Raw genomic sequence first — 23,016 nt, 5'->3', positions numbered from 1 at the left:
AGTGATCGAGAGGCTGGCTGAATACATCAAACCTCTCTCGCTGTCCTTCTCAACATATCCGAGGAGGTCTTAAACGTCATCCGAACATTAATCAACATCCAAGACGTATACATCTCCACACTCGCTGCAGCTGCTGCGTTGTTTACCGCGGGCTTCCGGAAGCACATTACTTTTAACAAACATTCACAGCTCCTCCTCTATGTGTCCTACAAGAAGGGGAAAAAAAAATATTGAAGGAGAAGAGGGGATAATAAGTGTTGTTGTTTTTTTTTTCCTCACCTGTGTAAGGTTATGTTCACTGTTGGCAGCACGGAGGCAGATGTGATTCCGCAGAGACATACGCAGTAAACCGACAATGCGCAAGCAAGCTAGCCTGGGGTTAGGAGATAATGAGATCATGCGATACGGGCGTTCTTTCTGATCGTGCGACTCCATTCATGTATCCCAAGCTTTTGCGATGACAGGGAGGGACTCCGTATGGACTGTACAGCTTGTGTACCTATCGGCGCAAAACCCTGCATTCAAGAATATATAAGCATAGTGCTACCATATTACCTCAAATTGTTGCGACCATGTGCTTGAATGACTACTATGACTAATGTCGACCATGACGTGGCCATGTCTTGAACGAATACATAGTTTACATAGCAGTCAAGTTTAATGAGCCAGTGTCGGAGGAAAACATGCTAAACATTCGTTAAAAAAAAAAAAAAAAAAAAAAAAAGCAACGCCTAAATCCAAATTATTTTTTTTATTTATTTATTAATGTATTTATTTATTTATTCATTTTACTATTATTATTATTATTATTATTATTATTATTATATATATTTTATTTTTTTTAATTTATTTTTTTTGTTAAGCATTTACTGGATTTTCCTTCTGTTTTTATGGAGGTTATTCCCCTAAATAAATTAAAGCCATACCTCAAATAGACAATTATTTTTCTACTGTCAATCCCCCCCCAAAAAAAGCAAGAAGCCGAAACCCAAATAAATGTTGCAGGTCATCCATCTTCCCATGTATAAAAAATGCAAAGCTGAAGATAGTAAAAAAAAAAAAAAGTGTAAAAATGTTTAAATATGATGTGAATATAAAAATAACTAATAAGCAATCAACATATTCACAATAAAATTAATAGATTAGCAGACATTTACTCATTTTTTTGGTTTATTAATATATTACTGTATTGTATAGAAAAGTAAAAGTTGACCCAAACTGTGACATCAGTGAAAGAACACAAAACCAAATTAAAATGATTTAAAAAAAAAAAAGTCTCTACCTGTGCGGCCTTGAAAGAAATAAAAAGCCCTTCCCACTGTGACCAATATCGTTTCTCGCTGATAGAAATAAATGACATCAAGTTGTTTGCGTTTGGGTGGCTGCGCCGCCCAGGACTCCAGTCGCGAGGGACGATCATTTAGCCACAACAATAAGACACCCAGCTGAGTATTTTAATGGAAAGCAAATACCACTTTTTGCATTTGCACGTCTTCCCGTGCAGGAAGTGCATCAGGAATAATGCGTAGGCTCGCACCCACTCCCACGTTATCACGACCGAGCGGACACGTGGCAAAATCCTGAGAATGTGTGTCGTTAATGCATCCAGGCCTGAGCTTTTGCACATGGCTGCCAGGCAGCGCTTTGACTGCTTCCCTCACAAGGTCACCTATGCACACAGCTACCACCGATTGATTTACACCGCTGCTCAATATGCATTTTTTTTTTTTTCCCCTAATGCTCCTGCCGTGTGGGTGGTGGTGGGAGAGCAAGAACCGCACGTGCATGTGTGTGCCTGTAACAGCTGCTTTAGGCAATTAGCAAACGAAGAAAAAAAAAAAAAATGTGTAGAAAATGAGAAAAGGTACAGTAGATGGGGCGAAACCGTGGATATATATAAAAAGTCTACACTCCTGTTGAAATGTCAGGTATTTATCATATAAAACAATGACACCAAGATAAATCCTGTAAAAATCTATTTCCACTTAATATGACCTTTAACCTGTACAAATCAATTGGGCAAAAAAAAAAAAAAATCTTTTTGAGAGGGGAATTATGTCTAATGTGTATATTAGGGGCTGGACTCCTAAAATCCTAATTCGCTAATCGTGCCAGTCAGCGAACAAAATCCGGTTGGATTCATAACTTAATATGACATATTTCTAAGTGATAAATACATATTTCCTGGGAAATAATTTAAATTTGACCTCAATACTAAATGGGGGGAAAGTATTATAACTGGTAGGGTTGCACAATATATCGAAAAAATATCAATATCGCGATATTGGCCCTTGCAATATGCATATCGCAAAGGCATGCAATAAGTTTTATATGGAATTTTATGCTTTTTGTATGAATTTGACCAGTCAGATGCTAACTAAAATGTGCATCGCCATCCAATAGTTAAAAATTATCAAGACAGAATTACAATTAATTAACTAAGATTACATTAAGGTTGCTTAAAAAATGTTTTTCTTTCATTAGATAATAAAAATGTAATTTCTTTAGGTACATTTTAAATATTGCAATAATATCGATATCGCTATGTTTGGCAAGTATATCGCATATCGCATGTTTTTCCAATATCGTGCAGCCCTAATAACTAGACAATGTGCAATTTCTGCAGAAATTGCGTATGGATGCTGAATGCTAATAAAGGCTGAGTGCTAATATTTGAATGGAAGTGGAATGCTTGCAAAATACTGACGAAGGATATAGAAATATAAATTGTGTGATAATTAAAAATAATCAATTGTTGATTTAGATGACTGATAAATGAAGAAAAATAAATAAAACTAAAATCAGTCGGCAGTGGGACTCAAGCCATGGCCTCCTGTTTACTGGTCAATATGTACATGTATTTTGCTTCCTTTAGCATTGGTTAGCATAGCATTCCAAAATGTCTTTGCAACTTGTTGCACTGTTGGCGTTTGTCTTAACACCCGGGAAGAAAAAAATCCACACGATCAACACGCGGATTTGTGTTTGCTCTATGTCAAATCAACAGATAAGATTTGCGCCATGAAAAGATTCGGAACATTGTCAAGAGAGCAACAGGTATGATTTCACGTGTATAGTCAACTTGGGCTGCCACATGGTTCAAGTCTGTAACTTTAAAACTGTAAATAGTTAATCAGAATATTCGATCAGAATCCGCAGATTCAATTTTAACTTTGCCGCAACCACTTGAACAAATATGTACATGGAATTCAATTGATGAGAAAATTAAAAAATAAAGAAATAGTCATATTGTTAAAAAATGGCAATAAATTATATATTTTTTATATATTTTTTGCTAATGAAATGTGTAAATTAAATAAACAGTAATTCATTGATTCACCCATGAAAATGTCTGAGATCTTTTTTTTTTTTTTTTTTTTAAATAAAAATCCTCCGAGATGTTAAACGTCACCATGCCCGGTGAATTAACGAAGCACAGGTCTCTTCATTTCTGTGTTGGACAGAAATAGCAAGTCATTAGTAAAGAATGGCAAGTGATGGGCAGATTAGGAGGCCGCGGTAGAGGGAGTGTGAAATGAAGGCGTCTCTCCAACCTTCCATTTTATTATTTTCGGTTGTAAGCTGAAATATAAATGGTTGGCAATAATATTAAAGGTTTACGAACATATCTGAGATATTTAATCAAAGGGGCTCTGCAAACAATGAGCCTGATGTACGGTGGGAGGGATAATTAGGTAATCCCAATCTGATGAGGAAATTAACAGTCTCTGATTTGTATTTGTTATAATTTAATTTTGATTGGGTTGAAATCTGGGGACTGTGCCATTTCGTGACCTTGTGCTTATTCTTTTTTCGGAGGCACTCCTTTGCTACCCCGGCAGCATCTGTTTGGACACTTGTCATACTGAAAGACCCATTCGCCCCCTCAATGCACTGTAGTCACTTTGTACCAGCCTGAAATAATGATTCCACCTCCACGCTTGACTGTGGGGATGTAGTTCTTTGAGTTGCGCTCACGTATTTTCATCCTCCAAACCAGTTGATGCCAAAGAGCTCAACTTTGGTTTCATCTGACCACAGCGCCCACGTCTTCTCTTGAGCCATTTTGATGTTCACTGGCCAGTCCATGTTGCTTCTTGAGCAGTACAGCACCTTGTAGGCTCCGCAAGACTGCTTGTTAGGAAGTGTTTTCTTGGTGACTGAGGTCCAAAATGTCTTCACATCATGAAAATCTCCCGTTGTGTACATTGAGGCTGTTCCCTTCCTTACTTTCTTATGATAGAACTCCAGATCATATGTGGAGCTCTAATTGTTGGTTGTTTTGTGTGTCTTCCACTTCTGTTACACATTCCAGGCTTGTTCAGGTCTACATTTATGTCATTGATATCTTTATGCAGCTGTGTAGTCTTTCCTCTGGTGGTAGAGAGGCTGGAAGGTCAGCTATTGATTCTTAGCAGGGGTGCTCTGTATCACTGGATTTCAAACTGGGGTCTGCTAGCCATAGCTTGGGGGTCCGCAAACTAATTTGCAGGAATTATGTTGCATACTGTATAATTTAAGAAAATGCATACATCCATATAGGGACTGGTTTTAACCATTTAACTCATTTGCTCCCAATAACGTATAAATACGTTCTATTTTAAATGTATTGTTTCCCAAAGACGTGTTTATACGTTTTGTTTTGTTTTTAATGCTAGAGCATACATAAGTGAACTGGGAGTGAATGACTTAATTGCTGGACTAAGAAATTCTCATTTTAAAAAATCATTACATTTCTTGGTTATTAGGGACATAACTAAAAAATAATAATAATAATAATAAAAGAAATATGGCAATTATTTTATTTTATTTTATTTGTTTTTATTTAATAAGTGCCAAAAGCGAAACTGACAAAATGTGTTTTGGGTACAAAATGTGCTGAGTGTGTGGAATCATACACATCATTTTCAAATATTGATTGGCAATTTCAAAATAACTTATCACATCAAGCATGCTGATGGCCATGAACAACAAATAGGCAAATCAATTTGTTATAAAGTATGAACACTATGAACACTGCGTGACAAAAATATTGTGGTTATCCAAGTGACGAGTTAAGATCAGGAGCATTGCAAAACTGATCATGCTGATGGCTACTGTGCATTCAACAATTCAGCTCTGCTTTGCTTTTGGCTTTGTTTCTGTGTATTGACAAAATGGGTAATGCTAATTAGGGCTGTGCAATTAATCAAAATTGCATTATAATTTCAATTATTACATTCCAAAAGTCAGCATAATCGTAAAAAAAAAGATTATGAATATTAATTTTGATATGTTTGAGTTGTTAAATGTATAAATTTGCACCTTTTAAAATTCGAAAATGACAAATTTAATACATTTTGTTTCATCCAAAAGGAACTTGCATAATTAGTGTTTCAAATAATTTTACTTGTCTTAATATTTTTTTTTATGCTGATTTTCAAAGTTTTTCCTTAGCTTTTGCAATGAACTGTAATGGTTGGTGGAACATGATGTCAAAAGTTTGACGATCATTTGGTGTATTCGCCATGATAACGTGGTTGTTACAAGGATGGTTTGCAGATTTAATTACATTTGTAAAATTACACATCTAGACAAAAAGTTGTCACTGGTGTAATGTAATGCCATGATGCGGTTTGTTCAGCAAAATATCATCCTTGAATACTGTAACTCCATAGCATGCAGTCTAATTAAGTCCATACGTTAATGCAAAATTAAAAAGAACTTACTAATTAGGCACTAGGGTTCCGATCTTTCACACTAATGCAGTGAGACAACTTCAATTATATTGGATAATTTGCGTCGTTCCATGATACCGCGCGTTGGGTTGTCAAAACAATGTCGCGTTGCCGCCCAGAGTCGAGATTGCGCGAATCTTCGCTTTGTTGCGATCTGACGTGAGCCTGGCGGTTTACCCCCCCCGCCAAATGTGCCCGATTCAATATTTACTGTCAGGCTGCTGAGGCCCTAATGAGATTTTTAATTGGTGTCTAATTAAAAGTGTGTGCACAGGAAAGGTCGCGCATATGAGTGAATAGGCCAGTAAGCGGAGAGTGGGGGAAAAAAAAAAAAAATGTGTTGACATCAGTTTGGAGATACAGTACATGTTGTGTGCTCATTAATGTGGGTCAAAATAGGTCAACTATAATCAAATAGTGACACTCATGCACTTTCTTATTTCAGGATCATTTACATATATGCACTAAAGAAATTCTAAACAATATTCTCCTTTTGTCTGAACAAATCAACAAAACGTATGCTAGGTTGCCGTGACAATTAGAATTTATGAAAGTCCTTATGCAGGGAGTAGAAGTCAGTAGATCCCAAGATCCTATGACCTAATAAACATATATATCGTACAGAGGAGTCAAGGTGCAATATTGCACTGTTGTCTGGTGAAGTAGTAGTGTGAAGACAACTTAAGTTTAATAATCAGAGGTGCACATACAAGTCCAGTATCTCTCATCACGCTTGTGTTCATGAAGAATAGGTCAGGCCATTCGAAGTCAAATCAGCCGCCTCAATGATTGCTTCAACTTCAAAATAACAGCTAAGTAAGGCATTGGCATCCATGTACAGTGTTACTTGCTTGGCTTTTATTTTGAAGGTGACTCTCACAGGATGTTGCGTAATAGTCTGTGAGCATGGTGGTTGGTGCACATTTGAGAACCATGCCAAAAATTTTGTGCACACCTGCTGAACTCAATAATGTAATAATTTCTTGTAAATGTAATAAATTTTCACTCAGCTCGATCAAAAATATAATAAAACACAATAACGTAATAATTTCACAAATAAAATAATAAAAACCCTGACCGATATTGTAATAACATTTTTACTGATAATGTAATTCCTCATTACATTATTGGGATTTATGACAATTTCAGGTGGGTCTTTTTTTTTTCTTTTTTTTTTTTTTTTTTTTTTTTTTTAAAATCTCAAAACTAATAATAGTGTAAAACTTTACAGATAGGTAGTATACATATTTACTTTCAGTCCAAAGGTCATTCAAAACATTTTGTTTTTTGAGAATCTAGGAGTGTTTCATATATTCACAGCAAAAACTGGAATGTTAAAATTTTGTGTTAAATGTTCCAGAGTTTATTTCAGCCCTCAAAGTGTATTTTTAACACGGTCTGATTTAAATGGAGGTCAGTGTTTGGAGTTATTTGACAGTCTTGATTTATTTAATGTTAAACCAACTAATGCAAGCCCACATTGAGTTCCTCCACATATTGACTCGCTTCACAAGCATTTTACGTTCCCCTTCATCTGACAATTAGCGTATTTTAAACATAGAAGGGCCAAAACATCCCTCATGAAAATTAAACTGCACTAAAAAACTAGCCACCAGAGGGTGCTACAACTGCACAAATGGAAATCAACCTGACTTTTATAACAGATGTGTGACATTTAAATATCGTGAACACGACGACACCGATATCGTGGCAGTTTTAATATCACAATATCACGATATTATCGTTACATGACAATGGGCAATTTTCATCTTTTCTCACAGGTCTGCACTAAATAAAACGATTTTCTAGCTTTACAGAGTTGTAAACATCTTATCAAGGCTTGAGATTTTTTTTTTTTACAGTGCTGGAATTAATTTAGCATTCGTCATTATTTGTCAAGTAGGGAATACGACACGCACTATTTATCTTGCCACTTCACTGCAGAGGAAACTTTGGATCTCCTGTGCATCATTTTATTTACAGCATGAAGATCATTTACGTGATGACAGATGACAATTATCGAGACTGTTCCAGAACTCTGCTTTCTGTCTAACGGTGGGCTTTGATATAGCCGGGTGGGGGGGTTGGGGGTGGCGGCCCAGTGGGATTCCACTGTTGTGTTCCGCTTAATAATCCAAATCCTCCGCTGTCCCCCCCAAGGCCCACTTCAGTCGTTTGATTGCTCCTTGTATTTTTATTACGTTAGCCTCCACATTTTCATAATCTGCTGGTGTGTGCTCTGAGAGGAAGTGAGGCGAATACCGGCGCTCTCCTAAAAGTCCCGCAGATTATCGGGACGGCACTTTAATCCATAAAGCCGTGTATGACTGTGCTCATGTTTATTCGCATCTATTAGCGCAGCGTGTATGCGTGTTGACAATGAATGTAAACGTGTCGCAGTCGACTGGTGGAAGCGGGCAACAAGGGACGAATAAACGTATGCATTGCCACGCTACATTACTTTTTAAAGGACAGAGGAAATTGTAAAACGAGCCACTTGGAATAAAACAAAGTACAAGTCGCAGCGTCGTATCATGCGGCGACGGTCTTCAAAATATAACGAAGATGAAACTTGCTGTAATTAAGTGTCATATCCTAAAGCAATGGTGGAATAAAGACAAAGTAACAAAGAGGAAAGTTGCATTGCAAACAAGAATTGCTGTGGGGAGGAAGAATACAAACATGCACTGTTGTATCATTAAGCGATAATTTTTTATGTAAATTACCGAACGAAAAAGCTTTTTCTATATATTGTCGTATTGTGAAGTAAGTGTGATGAAGACGGATGTCGTACCAAAGATAAAAGTTCAGTCATGAAATGTCTCATTGTGCTGTGAAGGTGTGACTAAGTCAGTAATTCTATCGCAGTGTGAGGAATACAAATATAGCTAAGAGCATTGGTTGCATCCGTCCGTCATTGTCAATACGTCATTATTTCAAGTTGAAGCAAACTATTATTTTCACTTTGTCATCGTCATTTGAACCACGTCAAAGCCAAATTAGTTCGTCACGGCTATTTTAGGCCCATTGTCAGCGACAGCCATATATATATGGGAATTTAGAGGGATTCACTGGAGCGCCTCATCCGTACAAGCATTCAAGTTAAAGAGTACGAGAAACAAGTGTTGAAATGGATAAATAATATATAAATAATATTGTACTGTACCCAAGACAAAAGTTGAATGTTATGACAAAACTTTGCTACAGAAGAGAAAAATATTGCAGTAATTTATTTTCTTATCATGAACCACAAGAAACAATCAATCAACATATTGAATTTTACAACGGTAAGACTACTTTTTTTATTATTATTATTATTTGCTAGTGGTAAGATAAGTGTATGAGACGCTTGTAATACAGCAGCAGGCCCTACGGAAAAAATGCAATTCCACCAACCATTTGTTGCTTGTTAGCTCTAATGGCCTATTTTGTGTCACATTACCCTTTGCAGGATGTAAACATTAAGGTTTTTATTGAAACAAAATACAGGCCACAGACCCTTTTTCTTTTTGTTTGTCTTATGGGTTGAACGTAACCCTCTTGTAGACTGCCCGGAAGTAATGTGAAACATTTTTTTATTATTATTTTAACATTATTATAGTAATACATTTGTTTGAATTAGGTTTCAATTGATCAGTTTCTATTATTCTACTAGACATTCGAACTAGATCTTCTTAATGAGCTGATAGGACTGGATGGTGATAAAATTGACAGCAAGGTGGATAGTTGGTGGTGGCTTGATGGCACAAAGCAACAATAGACAGGTGTTCAATTTCCGCGAGGCTTTTTAAACGACTGCCAATCGAGCTCCCTGAGATGAGCCATCCGTCCCGTTTACTGCAATGTGTTCAGACATTCCCGTACTAGTAATAGTAATTAAATATTACAACAGTGTCCTTTTACAACAGTGTGTCTTACGATCGTCAGAATGCAGTTTTTCTTTATGATCCGCCCAATGTGATTTTTTTTTTTTTTTTCTCATTTCTCCCCTTCCGCCTTAACGACCTGATGCGGCAGCTCAGAAATGCATCTGTCTAATTTCTTGCATGTCAGCACACCATCTGGTGCATGATCAACATGAAAGACAGGAGAAAAGTCCAACGTGATCAACTTCTTACAAACTTTTCCTCGTTGTGTGTCGAATTTAATAAAATTTCTTCCATTGGATATAACGGCGAATGAATTGATCTGTTAGTAGTTTGTAACAGTACAGCTATTATATAAAAATGTGTAAAAAAAAATAAGTCAAATGCTGAATAAATAAGATTAAATGTTTGATAGCCTTTACACACGTTAAGGTCATTCAAATTTAAATAGAAAATAACCTCAGTCTAAAGTGAAACCCTGCATGTTTTCGTTTTGCTATTCACAAATTCTATTGCTATTCACCCCCAGCTATTCACTGAAAAAAATAACTTACTGAATGGCCACGCAAGCCATCAATTCTTCAATAAACATTTGAAACAAAACGGCTCCTTGCCGCAAGAAATCGGGGGGGGGGGGGGGTGAGAAGAGAGAGGAAAGAAGGAGAGAGAATAATAATAAAAAAAAAAAAAACCTGAGCAGGTCACAAACCAGGGACCTGCTGCTTACAGGGCAAGCACACTAACCACTACACCATCTGTTCAGTTAGGTTCAGAAGCGCAAAAGTTTTACTTGTAGTTACACAAGTGTCAGCCAGACCACTTTCTGGGATTTTAAGACGGCCAATTGTCATTGCACTTTGGCGTTGCAAATGTGAAGGATAATTGATTGCATTGAATTCATTTGGACAGAATGTTTACTGATAAAGGCTACTTTTGTCACTATCCCATAGAGGTCTCAGAGAAAGTGAACGTGCGTTTAGTCCGCAAAGGCGGTGCGGGTGTGGGTCCGCACCTAATGATGTCACAAAGTGAGTGCCTGCTTGTTTTCTCGGGTTGGGAGGGGCTGGTGCTTGGAGAGCAGAATGACCTGGAATTTATTATAGAGGGGCAAATGGAGGAAAACACCACTTTGCTGATGTTTTATGGTGAGGAATTAGCATTTTAACATGGCTAAAAGCTCCAAAAAGTGTTTTCACATTACTGTCCCATTAATATTTCTATATATGAAATGGGAGGCAGCACTCCACAGTCATTGTAATACATTTGTACCAGTTTGATTGCATGTATTTCCCTTCTAGACTTTCAAAGGTCCAATTTAGGATGACTCAATAGGCATCGGCCCTTCATTTCATATTCCCTTGCATACGCTTTTAAGGACAACCTTCTCCAAGCCCGCTAACGTGCGAGTTGTACATTAAAAGCAGCCCCTTCACGTCAGAAGAGCTCCATTATTTCCTCTTGACAGCAGTTCGGGGTCGGGCATTGGGAGCCATTGTTATATGTCTTGGTCTGGCCGTTTGGCATGGGCTTAGGCTTTTTATTCGAGAAAAATGTCCGTCGATGCCCCCCATAAAAATGTTTTAAGTCCATCCTTAGTGGCGTGTTAGGGCGCGTTGCCAGCAGTTGAATGTCAAACAATGTGTTCATCTTTCTCAAATCTATCTGGAACGACGCTTAAATGTACGCTTTACGATTTAACGATGGCCATTTTTCGCAGTCCTTCGGTAGACTTTCTTGAACATGTGCTTCGGAAACCCATTAAACATGGATGGATTTGTTACCCCAAAAATCTATTGCATTACACTCGACGGTAAATGACACGCTCAAAACAAAATCGCACTTTAATTATATAGTGTATTTGTCGTAATTTGTTCCTAACTGGCACCCTCATAAAAGTTTTATTAACAGTTGAGGAAATGTTTTAAAGGGCGCTTGTTATGTAGAAGTATGTGCTGCTGCCATCCATGGCGATGGAGCGGGTCTCAAGTCCGGATAAAAATTAGGTGGATTTTCTCAGGAAGAGTGTCAGATATTAAAAAAAATAAATAAAAAAAATGTGCCAAACAAATCATGATAGTAACTCTATTAATGAGTTGACTTGGACTTGAAATACTGTACATGACTTGAAAATCTTTCCTGTTTCCAGTTGAAATCTGCATTTTCGGCACAATGTTGCAGTTGGTTTGTTTTGAAAACATAACACCATTTCACATAACAAAAAAACTGCAGAGTCAGCGATTTTAAAGACTCATTCTAACGTCAACAAGTTAGCTAAACTGTTTAAATAGCTATTAAAAATCCTTTAACACAGCTCATTAATTTATTCTTTTTTTTTTTTTTTTGTAATGTAATCTTACGTACGGGGTTTTAACATGGTCGCCACAGCATATGAGACATAACCTTTAATCTAATAACCAAGAGGGCAATTTTCATTTGTTTTGCTGTAAATCGAGTCAGTGGTTCTAATTTAAATGAGCCTCCCGAAGGAGTGATTGAATTAAAATAAAGAGGACAGAGAATGAATGCAGATTTTGTTCACAAATTGCTTAGCCATATTGTATTCAGTAGCAAGGAAAGAGACATATGTCATGTTTTCCTGCATCCCAATGAATTCTATTTCTTGTTTTATATTTAGCACATTTTTTGTTTGTTCCAAACAGCATAAGAATATGAACTAAAACAGGAGGTCCTAATCAGTCATTTGTTTAAGGTTGGCCAGTTTAGAAAATTAATTAAAAAAAATAAAATAAAAAAAAAAAAAAAAAAAATGAAGAAAATCACAAGAAATGCCCCAAATTGAACAGGAAGTGACACGGTGGTACTCCACAATCAAGAGGAAGTGTTCCAAATTGAACAGGAAGTGATCTGAAGTGCCCCAAAATTAACAGGAAGTGACCCAAATTGAACAGGAAGTGATCTGGAAGTGCCCCAAAATCAACAGGAAGTGCCCCAAATCGAACAGGAAGTGACCCGGAGGTGTCCCAAAATCAACAGGAAGTACCTCAAATTGAACAGGAACTATATTCTACTGGCCTTTTTTTTTCTGTGTGTTCACATTAACCCAACACAACAGGAGGCTAAAATGAACCAACACGTGCTCGGTCAGCCACAAGACTACTGGTGATCCCTTCCAACTGTTATAACACTAACACATTGTGTAACACATCATAAACAATGTATAGCCTATTTGGACAGAACAATATGCATCAATACAAACTGTTTTTTTCCAATCTTGTTGTCTTTTGACAGGTGACGGAGACACGCACGGGCCCATTGGGATGCAGCAGCTACGACAATCTGGACTCGGTCAGCTCTGTCCTGCTGCAGAGCCCTGAGAGCAAGCTTCATCTGCAAGGTAAACAAAAAGCCGGCGTGTCTCTATTAACCGTCGGAGACGCCGTGTGACACTGTGTCACGCCTGGGCAAACTCCATTTTAGGTTTTTAAAATGAAGCATAGTGACGCATTCTGTGTAAGCCTTTTCTACCGATGGTCAACTTTAAGGTATGACAGAATTCTCCCGTTGTATTGTGATTTCCTGCCGCCAGAAAAGCTCAGCTTGTGTTGGATCTAACCAGTGACCTCAGAATTGGACTAGGAGGACTATTTCCCTTGATTCTTAGACAGAGGGTTTTTGCAGTCTACTATAATTTCTTCATTGGTTGGAAATAGGGGTGTTAAAAAAATCGATTCAGCAATATATCGTGATACTACAGCACGCGATTCTTGCATCGATTCAATACGCAGTTGAATCGATTTTTTTAACATCCATTTTTGATGGAAAAATATTCAACAAAATGTCTAACTTTCACACCTTAAGCATGGAAGAATGTTATATAAATGTAACATTAAGCCTTAGTATTTTATTTCAATGCTGTTCTAACATGAAAAAAGTTACAACCTGTTTGTTAAATACAGTAGCTCACAGTTATAAAAATTAAGTTTCAGATTAATAAATAATAAATTTTCATACAAATCTTACATTGTACATGTACAAGTTTACTGAATGGTATTTTCTAAATTTGAGAAAAAAAAATCGCAACAATCGACTTGCAAATTCATATTGGGATTAATCGATATCGAATCAAATCGCGACCTAGGAATCGTGATACGGATCGAATCGTCAGGTACTAGGCAATTCACACCCCTAGTTGGAAAATAGACACGGTCTGCAATAAACAAAACCTTACATGTTATTTGACCAGGGCAAAAAGATTGCAAAAAAAAAAAAAAAAGGTCAAATAATTGCCATAATTTGCATTTTAACAGTTGATTCAAGTTACATTGATTCAAAAATAGATGTGGTGGAAATTCAGTCATGGTTAAAATGATCATTGAGGACCTAGCTAATGACAGTAATTGACTTTCCTGTTGCTCAGATTAATTGCACAGGCGTGCTCTTTTGATGGCGAAATGGGTAGCGCGCCGTAAAGCTGACATTTGCTAGCAGGCAAGTCATTATGTTTTGCTAAATTGCTCACAAACAGCCCAACCAACATATTTGTGAGTCTGGACGACATATCCTTGCAATGTAACAGGAGGGTTCACTGTTTAATACATTCAAAAATAACCAATTTCACGGCCGTGCGGCACGATAATGCAACAATTGTGTTATTCCTTTCAACAACGAATCTAAATAACCGACTTTAACGCTCCAGCGGTTTTCGTCTTTGAAGACAATGTCGCGAGTAATTACAGGGGCCGACAAATGCAATCGAAGTCAACGACGGAGCGCCGTGTAATCTGCGGTCAAGTATTTGAACAACGTGATTGCTTCTTTTGATTTTGTCGAGTTTACGGAGACGAGTACGAGCCCGGAGATTCTCAAAAGGCGTGTTTTCTTCATTCTTACGCCCACGGCCGTCCCTTCTCCTTGTAGCAGAGAGATCGTTATTTGTCCTCCAAAAATCAGAGGGCTAAGTGGTTTTGACAAAGGAGTGATTTGAGTCATCTCTCGCTCAATGGCATTCAAAGCTTTGGTCTCAAGTACGAGCCTTCGTCTTTGTAGGCATTCTTCACCCAGCTGTTGATGACAGACTTGACGGTACTATATCGCAAATATTGTACACGGTTCAAGTGACACAGCTCATGTGGCGCAGTTTGGATAGTTATGACATTGTGGAGAAGAAAATACATGAAGTGGTAAATCCTCAGAAAACGAGTAAGGCAAAATCCCGATATAAATGAGACCTTATGCCAAGACAATGTGCATGAACTTATAATTATGCGAGCCTGACACTTGAATACTGTTTGAAATATGCTAATCGATGATGTATAAGTACACAAATAATTTCTAAACTTTCCACCACTACTGTGACCTATAAACTGTACAGCTTAACTAAATATATATATATATATATATATATATATATATATATATATATATATATATATATATATATATATATATATATATATATTTAGAGTGGGTAGCTAAAAATAATAGAGATAATGTTGCGTAAGTGTGCACACCCTCTTATCGGTGACTGTGTTTAGGATGAACAAATTTCATTCAAACATTGTTAAAATGCGAGTCTGCACACACCTAACACCATGTAAAGTGTCTAATTAACAAACTCCAAAGAAACTTCAGATGTTCTAGTATGCTTTCCCTGATATTTTTGTAGTCACATATTATAGCACTCAGTTTCAGAGAGATCTCATTCTTCAGGGGGTGGGTGCAACATAATTTCCATCCATCCATCCATTTTCTTGACCGCTTATTCCTCACAAGGGTCGCGGGGGCTGCTGGCGCCTATCTCAGCTGGCTCTGGGCAGTAGGCGGGGGACACCCTGGACTGGTTGCCAACCAATCGCAGGGCACACAGAGACGAACAACCATCCACACTCACACGCACACCTAGGGACAATTCGGAGCGCCCAATTAACCTGCCATGCATGTCTTTGGAATGTGGGAGGAGACCGGAGTACCCGGAGAAGACCCACGCGGGCACGGGGAGAACATGCAAACTCCAACATAATTTCCAAGGTATTAAATAAACACAATGAAGACTGTCAGCATCAAGTGGTGAAAATATAGCACAACCTGTACCAAGAACTGGATGTACCTCCTAATTTGATGAAAGATGAGAAAAGGTTCAAGTAGGAGGTCAAAAAGGCCTTCAGCAACATTGAAGGAGCTGCAGCGATTTCTGGTAAGTAGTGGCTATTTAAGTGACAACAATCGCTTCACATAGCTGGGCTATAAAGTGAGGGAAGCATTTTCTGCCATAGAAAAACATCCCAGCTTGGCTACATTTTGCAAAAACAATCTTAAAATCTCCCCAACCCATGTGTGGAAATTTTATAGGTTCCACTGGAACAAATGTTGCATTTTTTGGCCGTAATACCAAGAGTCTAGTTGGCTGAAATGCAACACTACTTGCTGACTTCCATTCAACATGAGTTTGAATGTTGAAGATAATTCTGAACACAGCTCCATCCCCAGTTATAAGGGTGTGCACACTTGTGCAATCACATTATTTCAGTGGTGCGTACTCATTTGCCCTCTCAAAATGATTTTTTTTTTAAAGTTATACATTATAGGTCACAATAATGGTGGAAAAGGTTTTTAAATTAATAATTAATTTAATATTTAATTTAATTTGGTCTCATTTTGTAATATCAAAAAAACTGATATTTGAACAGACTTTTTAGATATCACAGTCATTGGGTAAAATAAGTATGTATTAGTGTGCAGGGGTTGGTGCCAAATTCTAAATAAAACAAATTCAACAGATAATTAAAATGGGAATCAACTCATTAAAATGTAAAATCCCGTATCAAATTTCCCATTAGTTAAATGCATTCTGAGCTATAGTGTGAAATATTCATATTGAATGAAACATGACCTAATTTAAAGGCCTTTTATGTACGGAATTCACCCAAAATGGCCGACTTCCTGTTTATTTTCATCCGTGTCTTAGAGAGTTTTTCAAACTGAGTGAGTTTTTTTTTTTTTGGGATAATGTTTGAAGGTAACTTCCATTATTTTGGTTTAAAACTACTTTAACTTCTTTGTTCTCGCTGCATAAATGTTTTCTGTCCTGCAATATGGTTGTTTGCTTTGACCTGCAGACATGACATATTTCTGTATCAGGAATCTATCATTGAATTTAATGAGATTCAAGCTATTGAACATTCACCTGAAAAGGCTATTTTTTTTTTTTTTTTTTAAGGCGTTGAAATTTCGCTTTAGGGCCTTCTTAATTAGAAGTGGATGGTTTAACTTTATCAACAAGCATGGCAGCGGGTTTCAAAGTGATGGCACTTTGCACAGCTCATAAAGAGAGGCCCATTCCCAGCGGAGCACTTTGAAGGTATGCGCCGCTGAAATAATGACATCCACTTATTTAATTTGCCCATTTTGTCATAAGCGCGAGTGTTCGTGTAGCAATTAGTCTTCTTTTATCCCGACTATATATATTGTTTGCGGGTCTCTCTAAGCCAGCCACGTGCAGCCCTCAGCAATTTCTTCTCTTGGGAACATAAAATCTGCAAAGCTTAAAACCTTTTCATTTACTCAGTTCATATGACTCAGTTTGATTTGGTTTGAACTAAACACATTGAGCCGGTTAAAGCTTTTGGAAAGTTTTTTTTTTTTTCTTTCTTTCTACCTAATTGTATTATTCTGACCTTACAGTTTTTTTGTGTTTTTTTTTTTTTAAACCAACCATTTTTTTTTTTTTTTTTTTTTTTTTGATGAATGGATTTGTTTAATAACGGCTGCTTCGGCTATGATGTGGTGACTCAACCCACAAGGTTACACAGACTCTTGTACTTTTGTATTCTACCTAGAAAGCCACAATAAATTGGATTCCAACAGGATATATAATGGTCGAGAATGACAATCTGGTCAGAAGGAACAAACCTTGTTTCTGTCAATGTTTGAAGACTGGAAAAAGAGCCCTGCTTCAGGCTGTGATCAAAATAATGTGTTTTTTTCTATAATAAAGAGATGGAAGCTAGAATAGATTTAAAAAAAAAAAAGATTCATTAAAGGCACGGTCTTCCGTTTCACTCAGAAAAATGCACTATATAAATACACCCATGAACTCGTTCTCAACCTACACATCTGGGCTTCTGTTAATGTGTGGTGGTGATTTTTTCCTAACCCACCCCCAGCCTGTATATTGCCATTTTCTGTTTGTTTTGTCAACAGCGGGACGTCACTCACTCACACATGTAAGCTTGAGTGAGTGAGTGAGTGAGTGAGTGAGTGAGTGAAAAATCCGTGCGTGCTGTCAAGTTGCCACTGGAGTGACGTCATGCAGCCGACAAATTCGCCCGGCGACACGCCCCCCCCTCCACCCCCTGCGATTGGCTAGAGGGGTAAACGACTGTCTGTCCACTGTTTGTCACGCTGTTGACAAAACAAACACAAATTGGCAAAATACAGGGTGGGACGGCGGTGGGTTTAAGAAAAAATCACCACTACACATCAACAGAAGCCCAGAGGTGTAGAAGGTGTTCATGGGTGTACATCCCTTATTTATTTAGTGCATTTTCCTGAGTGAAAGCGGAAGACTGTGCCTTTAATTGATTGAAAAATGATACAGATTAATCGATTATTAGAATAACCATTTGTGAGCAGCTCTAAGTTAAAAAATGTGCAACTAATACAATTTTCGGAAACAGTATTAGCGGATCTCACTCATGAATGTTTGGTATCGGGGTATCGGTATTGGCAGAATAAAACCCAAGCGTAAATACAAGTATCTAATTTCATAGATGCTGGGGGGGAAATACTGATGTTTTGTCTTGACTCACTCAGGTGCAGTATGTATGAGACCACTCCATGAAAGACTCTAATTAGATGGAATAGATTTCCATATTGTCACCAGGTGTGTCAGAAGGGTTTTGACAAAAAATAGCAAAAGTGTGCCTATGCATAATTAACAACTTGAAAAGAAAGGTTACATGCTTCGACTTGGACGCCACTCTAAGTACAATTTGGAAAAGAAGTTGATTAATGGAACTGAAAGTGGCAGATGCTTTATTTCTTTGGCTTGGAAGGAAAAATCCAAGTAGAAGCTTTGGCCATCTGGACTAACTTTTGAACCCCCTTAAGCGGTTTCACTTTTTTTTTTTTTTTTTTTTTACCTTATCTTTGAGGAAAAATGAGTCGCTGGTCTTTATAGTTAATGCTTCTCCCTTAGAAAAGCTCTCAAAGGCATCATCTTCTTTCTTTGACAACATAAAGGAAAGGAAAGTATCCAAAGAAAAACTATTGACACTGGGATACTCTAAGCATCCCTCCCGACTCTCAACGCCTTTCAATGCATCTCGATTTCTTTTATGCATGATATGGAAATATAAGAAATAAGACATCGGTCCATTTTCCACAGCAATTGAGTTCAAAATGCAAAAGTCGTCAAGCGCCATATAGACAAAAATAGTCAAACTGACGATCATGGCATTGTTTGATGGTTAATTTCCTAACCCTTCAAAACTAGACTACTAAGTAAAAGTCATTGAAAAATTACCCTGAGCTCCATTTAAGCCAAACACAAGCCCTTATATGGCTTCATCACAAACTCACCACTTGATACATACGTCCCTCAAACATGTCTGCGCCTGTTGCTCTCATTAAACTCGCTGCAATTATCGCTTCGATTGTGCTTGAAACTGAGCGTCGAATACAATTGCATGCATCAGTCCAAAAAAAATTAATAGTCTATTTGTGAATGATCTCGTCACTTCCAAGAGTGGGATTTGTGATTTCTCTTCACACGTGTGGACTGCAATTAGAAGGCATACATGTCTCAATTTCTGTAAGCCAAATAGCAGTGTGAAGTATGTATTGTATGTTTTAATGAGAAAAAAAAAACATTGTGTCATTATTTTATATTTTATATAAATTTTGGATTTAGATGTTTTTGACCAAAATAATTTAAATAGCCTCTTCATTGCTAATAATTAAAGCTACTTATTTTGACTTACCGTATTTTCATGACTATAAGGCGCACCTAAAAGCCTTCATTTTTTTCAAACGCTGACCATGCGCCTTATAATCCAGTGCGCCTTATATATGGATCAATATTGAGCCACAATAGGTCTCGCTGTCAAGACGCTATCGGTGACCCTGCACGATTGGTGACGGTTCGCTAGCTAATACTACTACTTTACCTCAGAGAAAATAATAAAACATCTGTTTATTCATTTTGGGAGTGAATGGAGTTGTCAGAAAGCTGGATTGTAATCTATTAATAAAGTTTGACTGACCTATCTGACTGTTTTGTTGACATTCCCTTTAGCGCAGCACCATCTAATGGATGCATAACGTAACCCCAGCCTCTACTGTAGCGCCTTATATATGGAAAAAGTTTTAAAATATGTCATTCATTGAAGGTGCGCCTTATAATGCGGAAAATACGATAGGTTAGTCAAAGTTAATATGTATTAAACAATACGTACAAGTACGAACGCAAAATTATTAACTTTAACCTGAAACCAAACAAAAAGAGAACTTTAATGTGTGCCCTGCACCTTATTTACTCTATTATTGGTAATTGCACATTTCTATAAAGCTTGAAGACAAGATGGCACCAAAGCCCTTTCTAATCGTAAAGTGTTGATCGGTGTCAAGGAACTTGTTGAAGTGATACATCATGACTTGACTCTTTGTACATCACGGAGGATCTAAATTTAGTTTTCTATTTTTATTTTATTTTTTTTAAATTTGTCGCATATGTACGTTAGCTGTTTATGTCAGGGCTCCGTCTTTATCCCCCTCAAATAGTGAGCTTTTACTGTTGTAACATTCTTGTGAGCCATTCACAGAAATGAATTCTGCTCATTTTTTGAGCAGAGCAAGTCATCATTTAGCACACGTTTCGAGTAAAGATAATTTTCCTGGAGTCATGACATTACATTCAGAGCGGCAACGGTTGCCCCAAAGGTTAGCCATCTTGAGGTCATAGCCTCACACGCTGAACTATGATGTTGGAACGTGTGAGACAAAAAAAACTTTCACTTCTCCATTAACACCATTTGGGTGCCCTTTAACCCCCAACTGCTGCACCGAGGTGAAGGGCAGAGTAAGTTGCTAATGCGTGATTCTGATGATTATGAACGGATTTGGTGAATGGAGCAAATAGTTTGCTTTTATTATCTGTTATTGAGTCAGTGGACTGGATAAAATAAAAGAAATAACAGTGTGAATAGATGGCGCATGATTTGAATAGGGAGAAAAGCTACCGTAACATAAAGGATTGCATTAGTTTATGTAAAGATACCTTTTCAATGGTTTTCAATGGGGTCATTTTTGTCGCTAGGAACTCGTGTCATTCTTTTGTTTAGCTTTACCATTTGGGTCTAATTTAAGCAACAGAGATGACAACTCAAACATGTCTTTCAAAATGAACATCCGCTGAAAAGCTGACATTCATTCAATAGAGCAAAATGGCTTGATTGGAAGTCACATCATATGTACTATGCTAACATACAAGGTCATTCAGGTTTAAGATGCAAATTAAACATGCAGAAGAAAATGACTTTTTAGTCCACCCCGGAGACATTTCAGACGAACATCATACACAAAGCGTCGGAATATTCAAAAGGAAATGTGTTTTTCTCTCACCCTGGTGGTCCCTGTGGTCTTTTGTAAGCAGGCTAGGCTGCGAGCCACTGATAACACAATGCGGATATGACACTCCCTGGATGTGCCTCCTGCTTGCACTTAGATATAGATGAGAATATGCTTTTGGACTTGAACATAAACGGAGCAGCCTATCAAAGCCAAAACACAGTCCTCGTACTTCCCTCTGCAGATTTAAAATAGTTGGCATATTAAACCAACATCGTCTTTCCCTTTTTTCCCGATAAATCATCCAAATTAAGGGTGGCGCTGCAAGTGCGTCTTCTTTTTTTTTTCCCGCCCTACAATACATTTTACACGGCTTTGATCAATCAAACGCAAGACTTTTATTGGTGTCAACTTAATGTGGCCGCTGAAGAGTTTCTTTCATATTCGGGCTTGTTCGACATTCAGTAACGACAACGCAGGCGGTCATTAGAGCATGTTATTATGTGGAAACTATTTTGAGAACTTATTGCTGCTTTGAGAAAGGTCATAGGAATGAATCATCACTTTTCCACGGCTCTCATCACACAACATAAAGAAAAACACATTCAAATGCATACAAAAGTTATTTACTGCCATCCATACTTTTTAAAAATGACCTTTGCACAGTTGAAATTGTTCTCTGGATATCTTTGTAAAGTATTTTTTACACAAAAAAAAATTGCATTTCAACTTTATGGAAATAGGAATGGCTGGAACCACCAAAAAAATAGTCGATCAAAAACATGATCATCAGATTTTTTTTAAATATTGGAATTATTTTAGTACTGAGCAGATAGTGTCCATTCCCAGAGGTCATGTGTTGTGAGTGAGATGTCTTTAACTCATTTGCTCCCAATAACGTGTAAATACGTTTTTTTATGTTTTAAGTGTCCCAAAGACGTATTAATACGTTTTTTTTGTTTTTTTTTGTTTTTATGGTAGAGCAAACATAAGGCTTTGATGCAGCCTCTCAACTACAAAGAACGGTTGCAGAAATGGTAGTCATTACACAAACGGCCAGCAGGTGGCAGCAGAGCAAAGGAGATCAACCAGGGCAATCTAGAAAAAAAAGCTAAATTAATTACAATTTTAAATAATTTGTGAAAACTGATGAAACTTAGCTGTTTTCTAATGCTAATTGCTGCAAAAAGGAAACAGAAACATACTTTTTTTTCCTGATGAAAGAAGAGACTTTAATCTTTCTTTTGATATATTCATTGTTTTTATAGCAATAGAACACAATATTCTGTGGGCCTTGCAAAATCAGTCAAAATCCAGTAAAATGGGATTGCTTCTGTGAAAATGGCTGGGAGTGAATGAGTTAATTGGATGGTAGTCACCTTAAATAAGGTGTCTTGACTTCCATTAACCTGCAGATAGCCTGATTAGCTTGGTCGAGGTGGTGAATCAGGAATAGGCCTGAGTAAAGAAATGTTACCCAGTGAAGTAATTAAAAAAAAAATAAAAATAAAAAATAAAAAATACTAAATGAGATGGGAAAAAAAAAGAGAATGAAGCAGTATGGTTATGCTTAAAATATATTGAGATATGTATCAAATTGTCTTTTATTGGAGATAATTTATTATTCTGCGATTGGCTGGCAACCAGTCGAGGGTGTCCCCCGCCTAATGCCCAGAGATAGGCTCCAGCACCCCCCGCGACCCTTGTAAGGAATAAGCGGTCAAGAAAATGGATGGATGGATGGATAATTTATTATTTTTTTTAAAGCAACCACTATCGTATCATATTGGCAAGTAACACATTTGGCGAGTTACTTTCTAAAATGCAAACAAAATAAAGAAAATGACCTTCCAGCAGAAACCGGTGACATCACATTGTGACACAAGAGTGAGGTAGCGGGTACACGC

The 23,016-nt window shown here is 37.3% G+C and overlaps 1 protein-coding gene across 2 annotated transcripts in view; it reads left to right on the top strand.

Moving 5' to 3' along the window:
* The window catches only part of brinp1 (bone morphogenetic protein/retinoic acid inducible neural-specific 1), a 214,413-nt gene that overhangs the window by 159,062 nt on the left and 32,335 nt on the right, over positions 1–23,016 (top strand). For both annotated transcript variants that reach the window (XM_077497593.1, XM_077497592.1), the window contains one exon: positions 12,833–12,938. In XM_077497593.1, the coding sequence (XP_077353719.1) occupies positions 12,833–12,938 (106 nt within the window). The remainder of the gene's footprint in view (positions 1–12,832; positions 12,939–23,016) is intronic.

Source organism: Festucalex cinctus, chromosome 15, assembly GCF_051991245.1.
Source record: "Festucalex cinctus isolate MCC-2025b chromosome 15, RoL_Fcin_1.0, whole genome shotgun sequence".
Lineage (NCBI taxonomy): Eukaryota > Metazoa > Chordata > Actinopteri > Syngnathiformes > Syngnathidae > Festucalex > Festucalex cinctus.
The sequence above is the reverse complement of the archived record's forward strand: the minus strand, read 5'-3'. Positions and strand labels throughout refer to the sequence as shown.